This window comes from Pistacia vera, unplaced genomic scaffold (genome assembly GCF_008641045.1).
Source record: "Pistacia vera cultivar Batoury unplaced genomic scaffold, PisVer_v2 Contig949, whole genome shotgun sequence".
Taxonomy (NCBI): Eukaryota; Viridiplantae; Streptophyta; class Magnoliopsida; order Sapindales; family Anacardiaceae; genus Pistacia; species Pistacia vera.
The window spans coordinates 306,503-323,773 of NW_022196833.1; the positions used below are offsets into that span (position 1 = coordinate 306,503).

At 35.5% G+C, this 17,271-nt stretch overlaps 3 protein-coding genes across 3 annotated transcripts; all 3 read right to left on the reverse strand.

The window, feature by feature from the left end:
- Positions 1-398: 398 nt before the first annotated feature.
- On the reverse strand, positions 399-3,704 carry LOC116120858 (aspartyl protease family protein 1). Its single transcript, XM_031406829.1, has 10 exons — positions 3,348-3,704; positions 3,114-3,249; positions 2,251-2,486; positions 1,900-2,124; positions 1,645-1,780; positions 1,494-1,567; positions 1,316-1,415; positions 1,164-1,221; positions 761-832; positions 399-671 (listed from the first exon to the last, which is right to left on the reverse strand). The coding sequence occupies exons 1-10, from the start codon at positions 3,641-3,643 to the stop codon at positions 454-456; spliced, it is 1,551 nt and encodes a 516-aa protein (XP_031262689.1). The 5' UTR covers positions 3,644-3,704; the 3' UTR covers positions 399-453.
- Positions 3,705-4,880: 1,176 nt separating this feature from the next.
- Positions 4,881-5,435, reverse strand: LOC116120831. The gene is made up of 3 exons (XM_031406802.1): positions 5,290-5,435; positions 5,156-5,207; positions 4,881-5,069 (listed from the first exon to the last, which is right to left on the reverse strand). Exons 1-3 carry the CDS (start codon positions 5,433-5,435, stop codon positions 4,881-4,883), a joined length of 387 nt encoding a protein of 128 aa, XP_031262662.1.
- Positions 5,436-15,409: 9,974 nt separating this feature from the next.
- LOC116120834 lies at positions 15,410-16,288 on the reverse strand. The gene is made up of 3 exons (XM_031406805.1): positions 15,916-16,288; positions 15,782-15,833; positions 15,410-15,675 (listed from the first exon to the last, which is right to left on the reverse strand). The coding sequence occupies exons 1-3, from the start codon at positions 16,059-16,061 to the stop codon at positions 15,487-15,489; spliced, it is 387 nt and encodes a 128-aa protein (XP_031262665.1). The 5' UTR covers positions 16,062-16,288; the 3' UTR covers positions 15,410-15,486.
- Positions 16,289-17,271: the final 983 nt, after the last annotated feature.

Genomic DNA, 17,271 nt, shown 5'->3' on the forward strand with positions numbered 1-17,271 from the left:
TAACTCAACTACCACATTACAATTATAAGAGAAGATTGTGAAGTTGAATTGTGGGCATAATATTACTCTTGATTCATATGTATGCTGTAGGTGAAGTTATTTGGAGTGAAACTACAACTAAACAGCCTTTAAAACTATTCATTATAGAAACTGTCAACATTTCAAATACAATAATCGATATGTCGCCTCTAATAAATTGTAATACGGGAAAGATATGAACAATAAGAATGGAATAATGCGATATAATATAATTATGTACACTATATCCATGCGAAGGATCGATATTATCTAGCATGATCATGACTCTAGAAAATTTTAAGAAATATAAGATTCTCTGACGCCGGAGTAAACTAGGACCCAAGGTAACTTTCTATTAACATAAGATACAAGAAGCCTAAAATCACTACCATGGAGAACTGCAAATAGGTTGAGAAAGAAATGAGCATGGAACAGCTAAAACAATAGAACCATTAAGAAGACAAATCTGAATAGAGAGAGAAAAGATATACGGCTATGGTAAGAAAGCGATGCTTCTGAATTTTGTGAATGGTTTCTGGTCTCTCTATTTGAATCTGTACTAGAGTTGTGCCCCAGTCCAGCAGCAACAGCTGGAGGAACAGAGGTAGCATGTGGTCTGACTGGGAAATTATATGAATCGTCAACGTCATAACCTGCACAAAGTACAAAGGTTTTGGCTTTACATTAACGTTATGAATGAAAACAAGGGAATAATATATTTGTGACAGAAGGAGATACTTACAGTCGAACTTCTTCCAGCCCAAGACAAGTCTCTCTCGATCGAATACGACCCGGTAGCCAGTCATAAAGTGTTCTGTACAGAAATCAATAATGGCCAAATAAGCAAACAAAATCAGTTCATTAAAAAGCTTATTTGAATTCTTTATCAAGTGAAGAAGTCCACAGTACTAGACCGACACCAAAGCCTAATAGGATTATCAATGTCAATATAGGTTACACTAAGCAACAAAAAACATAAATTTACATTTGTTAAATGGCCATGAGGTTTTACATCCTACTAGATACAATAGTTGTCTACAGCTTAAAAGATTATGAGGTAACCACTACACACACACACACACACACACACACACACACACACATATATATATATATAATATCAAATGCAATTTTATAAGACTTACGTCCAATTATATTCAAATCTGTGCTCTTGATAACAGCCAAACAATATACAAATCCACCCTGCAAGATGTTGTAGTATTAGTTTTTGGTTAAAAAAGTAAACTAGGATGCGAAACAAGAATAAGAGATAAAAAGACTGGGAGCAAAATACTACCTGAGAGTTGAGAGCAATTATTGGTTCATCGACAGCAAAGTGGCTTCCACCTTTCATTCTCAAACTCAATTTGGGTACCAAACTAGTATTTGCATTAGGACTGTACATTACAGAGAAAAATATTATGGCTAATGTGGATAGAAATGTTGAAAACAATAAGAATAAGACTTAATATGACCTCATATCATAGCAATACTCAAAAGGGATTTTTGGATCAGGTGGATGCCGTCTATCTTGTATCTGAGAATGGAACTGCACGAAAGGTGTAAACAGCTTAGTTCCGCACTGGATATATGGGCAAAAGAAAACAAGTAATGTCAATCGCTTACGTTCTCTGAAAGCTTTGTATAAGTTGGGTCAACCAAATATGTAAAAGAGGTCCCAGTATCAAAAAGAGCCGTCAAATCCACGTCAATCAAAGTTATTCCCAATTGAATTTGAGTCACAGTAATGCTATAATTTGGGCTACAAAGCATTTACAGAGTTAATTAGATGATAAACTAGATAAAAGGTTCCATTGAAAATAAATGTAAGACTAAATTCAAAGACAAACAGCATTAAGTAAATGAGAAATTACCACTTACTGTGATGGGTTCACATTAAATGGAGTCTCTTCCTGGTCAGGACTACCCATGTCTCCAAAACTAATTCTTCCAGTAGCATCATGCCCAAAACACATGGAGAAAGAATTTGCTGTAAGACCATCCCTAGATAATATACTGGGAACTGATATCTTCTCCATACCAAGCCCAAATAAACCATTTGGAGCTGCAATGTCCAGAAAGGAGCCACTCTGAACCTGTCCACAGCTGCAAAGTCCATGGAGCACTGTCATTTTAACCTAGAGAAGGATTTGAAGAGACAAAGGACCAAAGCATTCTACTTAATAGACAAAGCTGAATGAAAACCTAAAACAAAACAATAAAACAACTAACCCAAATGTGACATATGCCTCAACAGATTCATGATTATTATCTTCTCTTGTTAAGTGCAGAACATCCTCTACCAAAACACCAGAGGTAGAAGTTTGAGCTGAGACATAAGAAACTGAGTAAGGGCAACTGCTGATTGTTCCAGGGCATTGATTACGTTGTTCACACAAACTGTTGTCGCAGGTGACATTTTTGCTAGTTGACGACCCTTCAGGATTGTACATAGTGAGTTTAAAATCCTGCCACAATAAAATAATACACATTTTAAAAGCAACGAAGAACATCAATCTAGACTGCCATTTTTTCTTTAACCTCATGCTTAATATGGCATTCCACTTAAAGAGTACCAATCGTACCAGTCTAACATCCTAATTCAAAGGAAAAACATGTACATGTTGAACAAATATGTGCCTTCAGTACCATTTCTTAATTGAATTCTTTATAAACAATAAAGAAAACATTTATTTAGCAAGTTTGGGTAACCCAATTACTATTTTCTTACTCTTTATAAACTGCCCACTACACTTATTATGATAATGTGCGAAATTACATTTGTAATAAAGAATTCGCATCCGTAACATCAATATAATGTGAAAGGTACTGATATAATATTGCAGATGACCAATATTATGTTTTAGGCTACTAAAGGCCATTATCTCAGTATCATTACCAGAATTTCTCTCGTATCAATTATGAAACTAAAACATGTTATGTTTACATCAAATTATAATGACAATTTAAAAAAAAAAAATAATAAATAAAATCTTGCGGTAAACCTTGACTTCTCGTAACAATAAAATAATTTCTCCAATAAATCAAGAAATTGAACAGAAAAATCAAAAGATTAAAAATGCAGATGAACTAACTGAAGCATAATTAGAATCCTGAGTGGGCGCACATCGGTTGCATTGACAAGGCACCCAAAACAAATCACTTCCCGTGTCAAGGGCAACCATAAACTTCACTCCAGGCGTCCCCAATTGAATCGTCGTGTAATGCAAGCTAAAAATTATATATCACGAAAAAACAAAAAAAACGTAAATCAAGAACTTTCAAAAAGGAAATGTATTTAACTAAATAAAAGCAAAATATATACTTACAATCCTAATGAGTTGATTTGCAAAGTAGAGTTCCCATCGGCGAAAGAAAGTGGTGGCTCGTTAGTATCAGCGAGGTGACGACCACGTAGAAGCCGATCGTGGTGAGCCAAAACGGCGTAGTATTCGTAGGTACCTTTGGGCTGCCAATGAGACGAGTTAAATAAGTTCTCGATAGACTCGGAGAAGCGGTGGTGCATCTTGAAGCTGAAGATGCGGCCATTGATACAGATTGGACCGAAAAAGGCCGCCCAGATTAGGAGCAAGAAGAGAAAGAATTTCAGGAAACAAGAAGTCATTTGATTGATTAATTAAATTTCAATAATACGAAATGGGGAAAGTTGAAACCCTAAAATTAGATCTTGGCTTGTTAAAAGAGAGCTTCAAGTTTGTTGGGGAGAGTGGAACTGTACAGGCATGTGCAGAGAGTGGGACCGGCTTTTGACAGTTGATTGAGGTGGTTGAAAGGGCGGGATTCTCTTTTTTTGATCGTTTTGTCGTTTTTTATTTTTATTTTTTTTGTCGTTTTGTACTTTTGTTAAATTAGAGATATCTTATTTCAATATTTATTTTGGCTTTCCTATACAAGGCCATGAAAAAATTAAACGGAAAATTACCAAAAACCTTTATAAAGTATAAGGACTCCGTCGGTAGTAACCCAGATGGTTTAGACAAATTCGAAATAATATAAGTGGATGCATGATCTCAAGTTCGATTGTCGTTTGAGCATCCGCAATTTAAATAAGACAGTTTTCAAACTCACTTTGCTGCAAAGAAAAGCAAATGGAATTTATGAGAAGGGAAGAAGGATTGTAAGGCAGGCCGCAGGCAGGCGTAGGAGTGAAAATTGAGCTCAGCCGCTCGCGAGCGGTTCAAGCTCATCTCGATTTTGGCTTAAACTCGTCTCAGCATTAGTCGAGTTCAAGTTCAAGTAATTCAAGTAGTCATTTGAGTCGAGTTCGATCACAGTAGAATTCAAATTCGAATAAAACTTAACTAAAACTCGATTATATGAACGTAAATTTCAATTTCAGGTACCGAATTCAAGTTCAAACTCGATCAGGCTTAGAACTTGAACTAGAATTAGGTATTGTAGCACTGGAGTTGAGTTCTAGATACTCATACTCAATTTCACCCCACAGACGATTTATGAAATAAAAGAAAACCAAGCTCACATTCCAGAATCTAAACACAAAGGATTTTATAATGCAGCCAAAACTTAATGGAGAAACTAGAAAACCTCAACAAAACAGAAACAAAAAGTGGAAATCAAGAAACCATTTTCAAAGCCAATAACCTTCCAATGCCGATTAATATATACAAAAGGCACATCTGGGTCTGTTTCATTTCATACTATTTACAAAGACGAGACGTTAACATGAGAAAAATACAACATACTTGATACTAAATTACTGCTACAAAAAGAAAGACCTCAAAGTGGGTCTGGTCTGGTTTCAGGGTAATAAAAATTCACATTCTAACAATGAATTAGTGAACACCTTAAATTTAAATCCAAATTTTTCTTAAACTAATAGCTCAAACTGGTGAGGCAGAAGTGATCCCAAACTTATCAGAAAGTTTGGTTCTTGTAAATGGTGAAAGTAGCTCCATCTGATGAATGAACTGCACATCATTCACCAAAGGGTTTTCAGTTCTTCTTGGAGGAGATCCTGAGTAGCAAGATGGGGAGCACCCACTACAAATTGATTCCTTTCCTTCAATTTGCTGCAACCAACAGTCAAATTGTGTTCAAACAAAAAACAATAAAGTTAAAAAAGCAGAAAACATTAAATGAACTAACTACCACTAACCTTCTCACCAACCATGTTTAAAACTTCCATTCTTCCATCAGCATTCACTTGGCTGTTACCAAAACAACAAACAAGAGAACTGTGAGACAAATACATGTAAAACTCTAATCTAACAATTCATCGATCAAACAAACCTGTGTTTGTTGCATCTGTGGGGCTTGAGAAATTCAGGAATGGCAGGGCTCGGCCGGCGAGGTTTCGGGCAAAGTGGCCGGACGTTTGTCTCTTTGCCGGACTCGATATTCTTAAGATTGCTTTTAACTGGCTTGAACTGATGCATATTTTCTGTCCTTTTACACTTCAATGAAGAAGGAGAAGAAAAAAGAATAAGCAAATGCAAGCCCCATCTGAGCACTAGAGAACATAATGTGTATATATATATATATATATACACAGAGATAAAATGGTGAGTGATTAACAATTGAACTCTTCTGAAATCAGGCAGAGAAAGAGAAAGAGAAATACAGAGAGAAGAGAGAGAGTTGGAAGTGAGAAATAAATCAGCGATAAGTGGAGGCAAACTGAAATGAAAGTGAAAAGGAGAGGGCTATAAATTTGCTTGGCTAAGAGTGGATTTAGGATGTGACTGTTTCTTCTCTATTTCCCAGCTTGGCCTACTTTTCCTTTCGTCCAAGTGAGTTTATGTTACCTTAAATTACCATCTTCTGTAAATTAATTAATTAATTAACAGATTAAATTATGAGCTTAATTAAACAGTAACTATGATCATCATGAAGGCAATCCTCATATTTGCAGCATCCACCGCCGGGTGTTCTGGACCTTGTTTTTTGCTTACAAACCTTCGTATTTCTTGACAATTGACATCACTGTGAGCTAAACTTATAATTATATACCATACCACGTTAATGTGTATAAGTTTCACGTGCATTGTAATATACCTTTCACGCACGTTTTACATTCTTCTTTCATAAATCTAACGTTAATGTATGTAGCTTTTACATGCGTCGTGATGTTTTTTTTTTTAATGATTGGGATGTTCGGACCAGTTTGCACGCATCGTAACTAATCTTTTAGGCAATGTTCTGAAAATCAGATCGGGCTATCTGGTCGGACCGGTTCGATCGGGAGCCGGTAGTATTTCCGGTCCGGTATCTCAAAAAAACCGACCTTCACCGTTAAACCGGATTGAGCTGCGGTTGGAGCGCTATAATACTGCCGAGTCGCAGCTCAATCCCGCCGGATTACGGCATCGTTCGATGGAGAAAACACCACCATTTGACGTGACGACATCTCCACGACCAAACCCATCCATTTTCAATGGTCGTCGTCCAGCCTTCATCGCTCGTCGTCCACCTAAAGTTTAAGCGACCGTCGGATTTCTTTTGTTGATTCCGGCGAGTTCTAACGCCGATGGAACTCACTAGCACCACCATCAGATTCGCCGGCATCTATACATTAAAAGCCCCATGATTCCAACTTCGATTGGCCATCGATCGTCACTGCCGCCACCACTCACCAGTCTCTTCATGCGACATGGGTATTTTAGACAGATTTCAAACATTAAGGGAGTATTATAGCGGTGTTTTTGATGAATTTCAAACCTTCAGGTACTAATAATAATTTTACAGAATACAATCCAACCGACCGATCCAACTGGCCAAATCAGAAACCGGACCCTTGAATGGGTCATAGTCCGATCCGATTTTTAAAACATTGCTTTCGAGACCCTGAAACTATCGATCGAATAAAAGCTTTAGTGACCACCCTTATTAAAGGTTATGGAGACTCAAACTCGAAAGACCATACTAGATCTTCCTTTGTTCTTTTACTATTAGACCGTCCAAGGGTGATTAATGTGTACTCATTGTATTAAAGAGTTTCTCATCGAATATTATTTTGGCTTAATATTAACACTGAATTGATCCTTTTTCTAGGCAAATATGGTAAATTTTTCAATGGGACAAATATCCCACTAATGATTTTTCTTATCAAAATTAATATCTTAAATGGATGAGTTGGTTATAAAATATTGTGCGCCATACTTAGTTGGAAGATTAGTGAGTGAAAAGACGGCCAACAGAAAAAGAGAAGAAGTAGACCAAATATTTCAGCATTTTGAAAAAGCACAAAGGCTTGTTGTTAGAAATAAATATTTATATACATATATAATTAAATCCTACACCAATTACAACTTTCAAATGCTGGTTTGGTTACCACCCAACCATAAAAGCGCCTCCTCCTACCGAATGAACCAGACAAAAGAAAAAAGCCCATTAATTCGCAATTGCCACTCACCTTCGCTGACTCCGACCACTCAGTTTTTTTTATAATCTTTTTTCACACTTTTAACGTAATAGTTTACAATTGATTAGTCTCAATTTATTAGATATGATCAATTGAGAGCTGATTAATTAAAAACTATTATATTATAATTATGAGAGAAAGTTTATAAAAAAATATAATAAACGTAGCATTTTCCTTTTTTTACTTGAAGGTAACGGACACATTATAACTTAAGGAAGGTTCTCAAATTTCATTTATACCCTTCAATTTTTACCCTGACTTTAAGGTTTTCAATGTTGTTTAGAAGGGTATTAATGTAATTTCAGTGTGCTCATATTATTTTATAAATACATTTTTTTTTTTACATTAATTCCTCCATACAAATGGGCAATTTCTTCTTCTTCTTCTTTTTTATGAACGTTCTAATATTTATAAAAAGTTTACTTGAATAAAGCTTTTCTACAAATCCCAATGCTGAAAATGAATAATTTGGGAACACATAGAGTGTACATCTTAAGATTTTTCTTTTTCTTTTTATGACTAGACGTGTTTGGGACAGTTTACGCATACTTTAACTAATTTCTCAGAATCCTAAAATTATCAACTGGATAAGAGCTCCAGTGGTTACCCTATTAGTAACCAAGGAATTACTCAAACTCAAAACATCTTGAGTAAAACATCTAAAAGTCTCTATCGAACATCAAAGATTCTTATTAGGAAGGTTTTATAAAATTGCCATCACAAGGAAGATTAGGCACGAAATTATTAAAACACCACATCAAAATAAGACTATGGTTTATATCCGAGACAAAATAATCAGTACAACTTTATTATATATATTCGCTTTCTTATAACTAGATAAAAATAAAACTCTGTATACTTATAACATAAAATTGAAAATTCGATGAATTATCTTTAAAAATGAGCTACCAAATGAAGCCAATATGAAAACAAATAATTGGGTTGAGGGCCACAAAATAATAAATGCAACTAAGATTCTGTCTGTATACTTATAACATAAAATTGAAAATTCAATGAATTATCTTTAAAAATGAGCTACCAAATGAAGCCAATATGCAAATAAATAATTGGGTTGAGGGCCATACAATAATAAATGCAACTAAGATTCTGTTCGGAAGCTTTCACGAAATTTGTCCGTACAATGAGCATTAGGCTCCAAAATGATTAAATCGCCCCACCAAGACTCGACAATGCCACCTCTATAGTGTCTTCACGACAAAATACATCTTCATCATATATTTGCTACTTTTTAGCACATAAAACTCAACGTTATCAACACCCCCCATAGATTTAAAATTAACTAAAACACCCCAACTACTTAAGAGAACAGTCGGCCGCCCGACCACTAGCATTGGACGGTAGTCGACAACCTTTCATGACTAACTATATCTAACCAGTCGTACACCAATCTGGCCGTTTTTTAGTTAGATCTATCGTAAATCTGGTCAAAAACATCTATGGTGAGATCTTTGGCAGTTAATATCTGAATCTAGCCAAAATTTGGCAGTCAATAGCCAGATTAATGCACGATTGGTCGGATTCAACAAGTTGTGTGTCGTTTTAGCCACGACGATCGACGATGGTTGCTAGCAGGTGGTGGTGATGGTCTTGGGTGAATTAATTTTCAGATTGAAAGGAAATGAAAGATAATTATTTTTAGATAAATATAATTGTTAAAATATTTTGAGTTGAATATAACATAATAATAAAAAATAAGTCCCATCTACTTTTAATTTTGAGACAAAAAATCCTATTCCAGATCACTTATTCTACTTGCTAATTCAAATAGAGTAATAAAATAATGATTCAAAATAGTACAATAAACACGTGTCTTTTACCAAATCCACATTTTGTATCCACTTTAATTAGAAACATTTTTCACGAGATATTCCCTGCTGTCAGTATCGGTATCGCCTGGTACAAAGTGTTATTAAAGAGGGTGAAGGTGGAGGAGACAACTTGTCCTAAAAACCCACTCAAAGGACATTAAGAATGGATGCATTTTGTGTCATGTCCCACTCCTATGTAGTAATTCATTTAAATGTAATAAGAATGGAAGCCAAAACATTTTTCTATTAATGTGGTGCGGCTAAAACGTGAAGTTGAAAATTGAAAATGAGAACGCAAATCTCGGCTTATAGACTTTGACTTAAAGAAAATCTTCTAGAACCGACGTCCCCCTCTTAAATTTTCTTTTTTTCGTGAATATGATGTCACAAGAATTCAACAGCGTGCACGCGTTGTATAAAGGAATGTTACATCCATTACATTACACGTATAAATTTCTCAAAAAAGGAGAAAAATGACTGATGTGTATGTTTTATTATTTTGAATAGTATTTTTAAAATATTATTGGTAAGTAGAGTTTGGTGATTATTACGAAGTAGAATTTAAAAATTAACAAAAAATCCTTAAATTTGTTAATTTAACTTAACACCTTAATGTATAATTTTTTTGTAAAATGATAAAAATACCCCTACCACACATAATTGCCAGATTTCAGCTACTATTGTCGAAATTTAGTGGGTTGTGCGTCAAGATGACTTTTTCTAGTCCGGTCCATCGTGAATCTGGCCGAAAAAAGCTAGATCTGGTCGTGTTTGTTCGTCAACGACGGTCAAAGATATGACTGTCGTTGATGGTCAACGATGACCATGTCTTGGCCGTCGTTGAAGACCAGCTACGGCCAAAGATCTGGCCATAGATCTAGCATTTTTCGATCAAATCTATGGTAAATGATAGATCGACGCACTATCGGCCAGATCCAGCCAGTAGTGTGTCATTATACCAGATTTTGGCTACCTTCCGATGGTGATGGCTGGAATCTGACAAATGTGGATGGGTGGGATGTTTTTGTCAATTTCTAAACTTTTTTTAGGTGGTGTTTAATTAAATTAATAAACTTAAGGGGTTTAAAAAGTTGAATAAAATATAATAGTATTTTTAGAATAGGAAAACAAACGTGTATTTTAGAAATATATTAATAAGATAGAGAAAAATAATTAAACAAACGGACCGTCATGTTTATTTTAAAATTCCTATGTTAAATGATATGTTATTTTATAAGTCACACGCTTATAATATTTTGTCACATAAATTCATTATTTATATGTAAAACAATTTTTTTCTTTTCTTTTTTTGGGGATAATTTTGCTACATTTAATTTTAAGTTGAAACAATATATATACAGTTAAACCTCGATAAATTAATAACTTCGCTTAAATAATATTTTTTGCCAATCTTGACTTGGGACTAATGTGTAAATTAATAATTTGTTATGTTTATAAGATAATATATTTTAATAAAAACACTTAGGTATCACTTAATATATAAATTAATAATCTCTTTGTATATCAAAATTATATATACATGACTTATTTAGAAGGTCTTTGAGCTATTTCCTATATGGCATTAACTATAAGCTATTATTTGTATCATATTAACTCTTAGCTGTAAACTAGGTTGATTATGTTATTTCCAACAACTAAACCTTATATAACATTAACTATACACAATATATATGTATTAATTTCAAAGTTTTGGAAAAAAAAATTAAAAAAATGACTCAATAAATTATTAATTTATACGATTGAATAATATATCATTTAATTAGTAAATTTTTGTTGGAAGTGAGAAATAAATCAGCGATAAGTGGAGGCAAACTGAAATGAAAGTGAAAAGGAGAGAGCTATAAATTTGCTTGGCTAAGAGTGGATAGGATGTGACTGTTTCTTCTCTATTTCCCAGCTTGGCTACTTTTCCTTTCGTCAAGTGAGTTTATGTTACCTAAATTACCATTCTGTAAATTAATTAATCAACAGATTAAATTATGAGCTTAATTAAACAGTGACTATGATCATCAGAAGGCAATCCTCATATTGCAGCATCCACCGCGGGTGTCTGGACCTTGTTTTTTGCTTACAAACCTTCGTATTTCTTGACAATTGTCATCACTGTGAGCTAAACTTATAATTATATGCCATACCAGTTAATGTGTATAAGTTCCACGTGCATTGTAGTATACCTTCCACGCACGTTTTACATTCTTCTTTTATAAATTAACGTTAATGTATGTACCTTTACATGCGTCGTGATGTGTGCTCTTTTTTTTTTTTTTAATAATTGGGATGTCCGGACTAGTTTGTGTGCATCCAACTAATCTTTGGACAATGTTCTGAAAAACGGACTGTCCGGTCGGACCAGTTCGATGGGAGCTGGACAGTTTCCGGTCCGGTATCCAGAAAACTAGATTTACCGTTAAACCGGATTGAGCCGCGATTAGACCGTCGAATACTGTCGAGTCATGGTCCAATCGCCGCTCAATCCCGCCGGATTACAACATCGTTCGATGGAGAAAACACCACCATTCGACGTGACAGCATTCCAAGACCAAACCATCCATTTTCAGTGGTCATGTCCAGCCTTCGTCGTCACCGTCCACCTAACGTTTACGCGACCGTGGATTTCTTTGTTGATTCCAGCGAGTTCGACGCCGATGAAACTCACTAGCACCACCATCATATCGCGCAACACCTATACATCAAAAGCCCCATGATTCCAACTTCGATGGCCATGAGTCACGCCGCCACCACTCCACTAGTCTCTTCGAGCGACAGGGGTCTTTTAGATAGATTTCAAACCTTAAGGGAGTATTATAGGGGTGTTTTTGATGAAGTTCAAACTTTCAGGGACTAAAATAATTTTACAGAATACGGTCCACAACGACCGAGCCAACCGGTCTAACAGGAAACCGGACCCTTGAATGGGTCATAAGCCGGTCCGGCTTTCGAAACATTGCTTTTGAGACCCTAAAACATCGATCGAATAAGAGCTTCAGTGACCACTCTTATTAGAGGTTATGGGACTCAAACCGGAATACCATGTTAGATATTCCCTTGTTCTTTTACTATTAGACCGTCCAAGGGTGATTAATGTGTACTCGTTGTATTAAAGAGTTTCTCATCGAATATTATTTTGGCTTAATATTAACACTGAATTGATCCTTTTTCTAGGCAAATATGGTAAATTTTTCAATGGGACAAAATATCCCCTAATGATTTTTCTTATCAAAATTAATATCTTAAATGGATGAGTTGGTTATAAAATATTGTGCGCCATACTTAGTTGGAAGATAGTGAGTGAAAGACGGCCAAAGAAAAAGAGAAGAAGTAGACCAAATATTTCAGCATTTTGAAAAAGCACAAAGGCTTGTTGTTAGAAATAAATATTTTATACATAATAATAAATCTACACCAATTACAACTTTCAAATGCGGTTTGGTTACCACCCAACCATAAAAGCGCCTCTCCCTACCGAATGAACCAGACAAAAGAAAAGCCCATTAATTCGCAATTGCCACTCACCTCGCTGACTCCGACCACTCAGTTTTTTTATAATCTTTTTTCACACTTTAACGTAATAGTTTACAATTGATTAGTCTCAATTATTAGATATGATCAATTGAGAGCTGATTAATTAAAAACTATTATATTATAATTATGAGAGAAAGTTTATAAAAAAAATAATAAACGTAGCATTTTCCTTTTTTTACTTGAAGGTAACGGACACATTATAACTTAGGAAGGTTCTCAAATTTCATTATACCCTTCAATTTTACCCTGACTTTAAGGTTTCAATGGTGTTTAGAAGGGTATAATGTAATTTCAGTGTGTCATATTATTTTATAAATACATTTTTTTTTTTACATTAATTCCTCCATACAAATGGGCAATTTCTTCTTCTTCTCTTTTTTATGAACGTTCTAATATTTATAAAAGTTTACTTGAATAAAGCTTTTCTACAAATCCCAATGCTGAAAATGAATAATTTGGGAACACATAGAGTGTACATCTTAGATTTTCTTTTTCTTTTATGACTAGACGTGTTTGGGACAGTTTACGCATACTAACTAATTTCTCAGAATCCTAAAATTATCAAATGGATAAGAGCTCCAGTGGTTACCCTATTAGTAACAAGAATTACTCAAACTCAAAACATCTTGAGTAAAACATCTAAAGTCTCTATCGAACATCAAAGATTCTTATTAGGAGGTTTTATAAATTGCCATCACAAGGAAGATTAGGCTCGAAATTATTAAAACACCACATCAAAATAAGACTATGGTTATATCCGAGAAAAATAATAGGTACAACTTATTATATATATTCGCTTTCTTATACTAGATAAAAATAAAACTCTATATATATAACATAAAATTGAAAATTCAATGAATTATTTTAAAAATGAGCTACCAAATGAAGCCAATATGAAATAAATAATTGGATTTGGGTTGAGGGCCACACAATAATAAATGCAACTAGATTCTGTTCGGAAGCTTTCACGACTTAAAAATGCAGATGAACTAACTGAAGCATAATTAGAATCCTGAGTGGGCGCACATCGGTTGCATTGACAAGGCACCCAAAACAAATCACTTCCCGTGTCAAGGGCAACCATAAACTTCACTCCAGGCGTCCCCAACTGAATCGTCGTGTAATGCAAGCTAAAAATTATATATCACGAAAAAACAAAAAAAAAACGTAAATCAAGAACTTTCAAAAAGGAAATGTATTTAACTAAATAAAAGCAAAATATTTACTTACAATCCTAATGAGTTGATTTGCAAAGTAGAGTTCCCATCGGCGAAAGAAAGTGGTGGCTCGTTAGTATCAGCGAGGTGACGACCACGTAGAAGCCGATCGTGGTGAGCCAAAACGGCGTAGTATTCGTAGGTACCTTTGGGCTGCCAATGAGACGAGTTAAATAAGTTCTCGATAGACTCGGAGAAGCGGTGGTGCATCTTGAAGCTGAAGATGCGGCCATTGATACAGATTGGACCGAAAAAGGCCGCCCAGATTAGGAGCAAGAAGAGAAAGAATTTCAAGAAACAAGAAGTCATTTGATTGATTAATTAAATTTCAATAATACGAAATAGGGAAAGTTGAAACCCTAAAATTAGATCTTGGTTTGTTAAAAGAGAGCTTCAAGTTTGTTGGGGAGAGTGGAACTGTACAGGCATGTGCAGAGAGTGGGACCGGCTTTTGACAGTTGATTGAGGTGGTTGAAAGGGCGGGATTCTTTTTTTTTTGATCGTTTTGTCGTTTTGTCGTTTTTTATTTTTATTTTTTTTGTCGTTTTGTACTTTTGTTAAATTCAGAGATATCTTATTTCAATATTTATTTTGGCTTTCTTATACAAGGCCATGAAAAAATTAAACGAAAAATTACCAAAAACCCTTATAAAGTATAAGGACTCCGTCCGTGATAACCCAGATGGTTAGGACAAATTCAAGATAATATAAGTGGATGTATGATCTCAAGTTAGACCATCGTTCACTTTGTTGCAAAGAAAAGCAAATGGAATTTATGATAAGGGAAGAAGGATTGTAAGGCAGCCTGGAGGCAGGCATAGGGGTGAAAATTGAGCCGAGCCGCTCAAACTCATCCCGATTTTGGCTTAAACTTGACTCACCATTAGTCGAGTTCAAGTTCAAGTAATTCGAGTAGTCATTTGAGTCGAGTTTGATCACGGTAGAATTCAAATTCGAATAAAACTTAACTAAAACTCGATTATATGAACACATATTCCAATTTCAGGTACCGAATTTGAGTTCAAACTTGATTTTTCAAACTCAATTTTTCAAACTCAATCAGGCTCGAACTTGAACTAGAATTAGGTATTATAGCACTGGAGTTGAGTTCCAGATACTCAACTTAGTTTCACCCCACAGGCGACTTATGACATAAGAGAAAACCAAGCTCACATTCCAGAATCTAAACACAAAGGATTTTATAATGCAGCCAAATCTTAATGGAGAAACTAGAAAACCTCGATAAAACAGAAACAAAAAGTGGAAATCAAGAAACCATTTTCAAAGCCAATTAATATATACAAAAGGCACATATGGGTCTATTTCATTTCATACTATTTACAAAGACGAGAGTTTAACATGAGAAAAATACAACATACTTGATACTAAATACTGGTCTGGTCTGGTTTCAGGGTAATAAAAATTCACATTCTAACAATGAAATAGTGAACACCTTAAATCTAAATCCAATTTTTTCTTAAACTGGTGAGGCAGAAGTGATCCCAAACTTATCAGAAAGTTTGGTTCTTGTAAATGGTGAAAGTAGCTCCATCTGATGAATGAACTGCACATCATTCACCAAAGGGTTTTCAGTTCTTCTTGGAGGAGATCCTGAGTAGCAAGATGGGGAGCACCCACTACAAATTGATTCCTTTCCTTCAATTTGCTGCAACCAACAGTCAAATCGTGTTCAAACAAAAAACAATAAAGTTAAAGCCAGATTGTAAAAGTTAAGAAAGCAGAAAACATTGAATGAACTAACTACCACTAACCTTCTCACCAATCATGTTTAAAACTTCCATTCTTCCATCAGCATTCACTTGGCTGTTACCAAAGCAACAAACAAGAGAACTGTGAGACAAATACATGTAAAACTCTAATCTAACAATTCATCGATCAAACAAACCTGTGTTTGTTGCATCTGTGGGGCTTGAGAAATTCAGGAATGGCAGGGCTCGGCCGGCGAGGTTTCGGGCAAAGTGGCCGGTCGTTTGTCTCTTTGCCGGAGTCGATATTCTTAAGATTGCTTTTAACTGGCTTGAACTGATGCATATTTTCTGTCCTTTTACACTTCGATGAAGAAGGAGAAGAAAAAAGAATAAGCAAATGCAAGCCCCATCTGAGCACGAGAGAACATAATGTGTATATATATATATATATATACACAGAGATAAAATGGTGAGTGATTAACAATTGAACTCTTCTGAAATCAGGCAGAGAAAGAGAAAGAGAAATACAGAGAGAAGAGAGAGAGTTGGAAGTGAGAAATAAATCAGCGATAAGTGGAGGCAAACTGAAATGAAAGTGAAAAGGAGAGAGCTATAAATTTGCTTGGCTAAGAGTGGATTTAGGATGTGACTGTTTCTTCTCTATTTCCCAGCTTGGCCTACTTTTCCTTTCGTCCAAGTGAGTTTATGTTACCTTAAATTACCATCTTCTGTAAATTAATTAATTAATCAACAGATTAAATTATGAGCTTAATTAAACAGTGACTATGATCATCATGAAGGCAATCCTCATATTTGCAGCATCCACCGCCGGGTGTTCTGGACCTTGTTTTTTGCTTACAAACCTTCGTATTTCTTGACAATTGTCATCACTGTGAGCTAAACTTATAATTATATGCCATACCACGTTAATGTGTATAAGTTCCACGTGCATTGTAGTATACCTTCCACGCACGTTTTACATTCTTCTTTTATAAATCTAACGTTAATGTATGTACCTTTTACATGCGTCGTGATGTGTGCTCTTTTTTTTTTTTTTTTAATAATTGGGATGTCCGGACTAGTTTGTGTGCATCACAACTAATCTTTTGGACAATGTTCTGAAAACCGGACTGTCCGGTCGGACCAGTTCGATCGGGAGCTGACCGTATTTCCGGTCCGGTATCTCAGAAAAACTAGCATTTACCGTTAAACCGGATTGAGCCGCGATTAGACCGTCGGAATACTGTCGAGTCATGGTCCAATCGCAGCTCAATCCCGCCGGATTACAACATCGTTCGATGGAGAAAACACCACCATTCGACGTGACAGCATCTCCAAGACCAAACCCATCCATTTTCAGTGGTCATCGTCCAGCCTTCGTCGCTCACCGTCCACCTAACGTTTACGCGACCGTCGGATTTCTTTTGTTGATTCCAGCGAGTTCCGACGCCGATGAAACTCACTAGCACCACCATCATATTCGCCAACACCTATACATCAAAAGCCCCATGATTCCAACTTCGATTGGCCATTGATCGTCACTGCCGCCACCA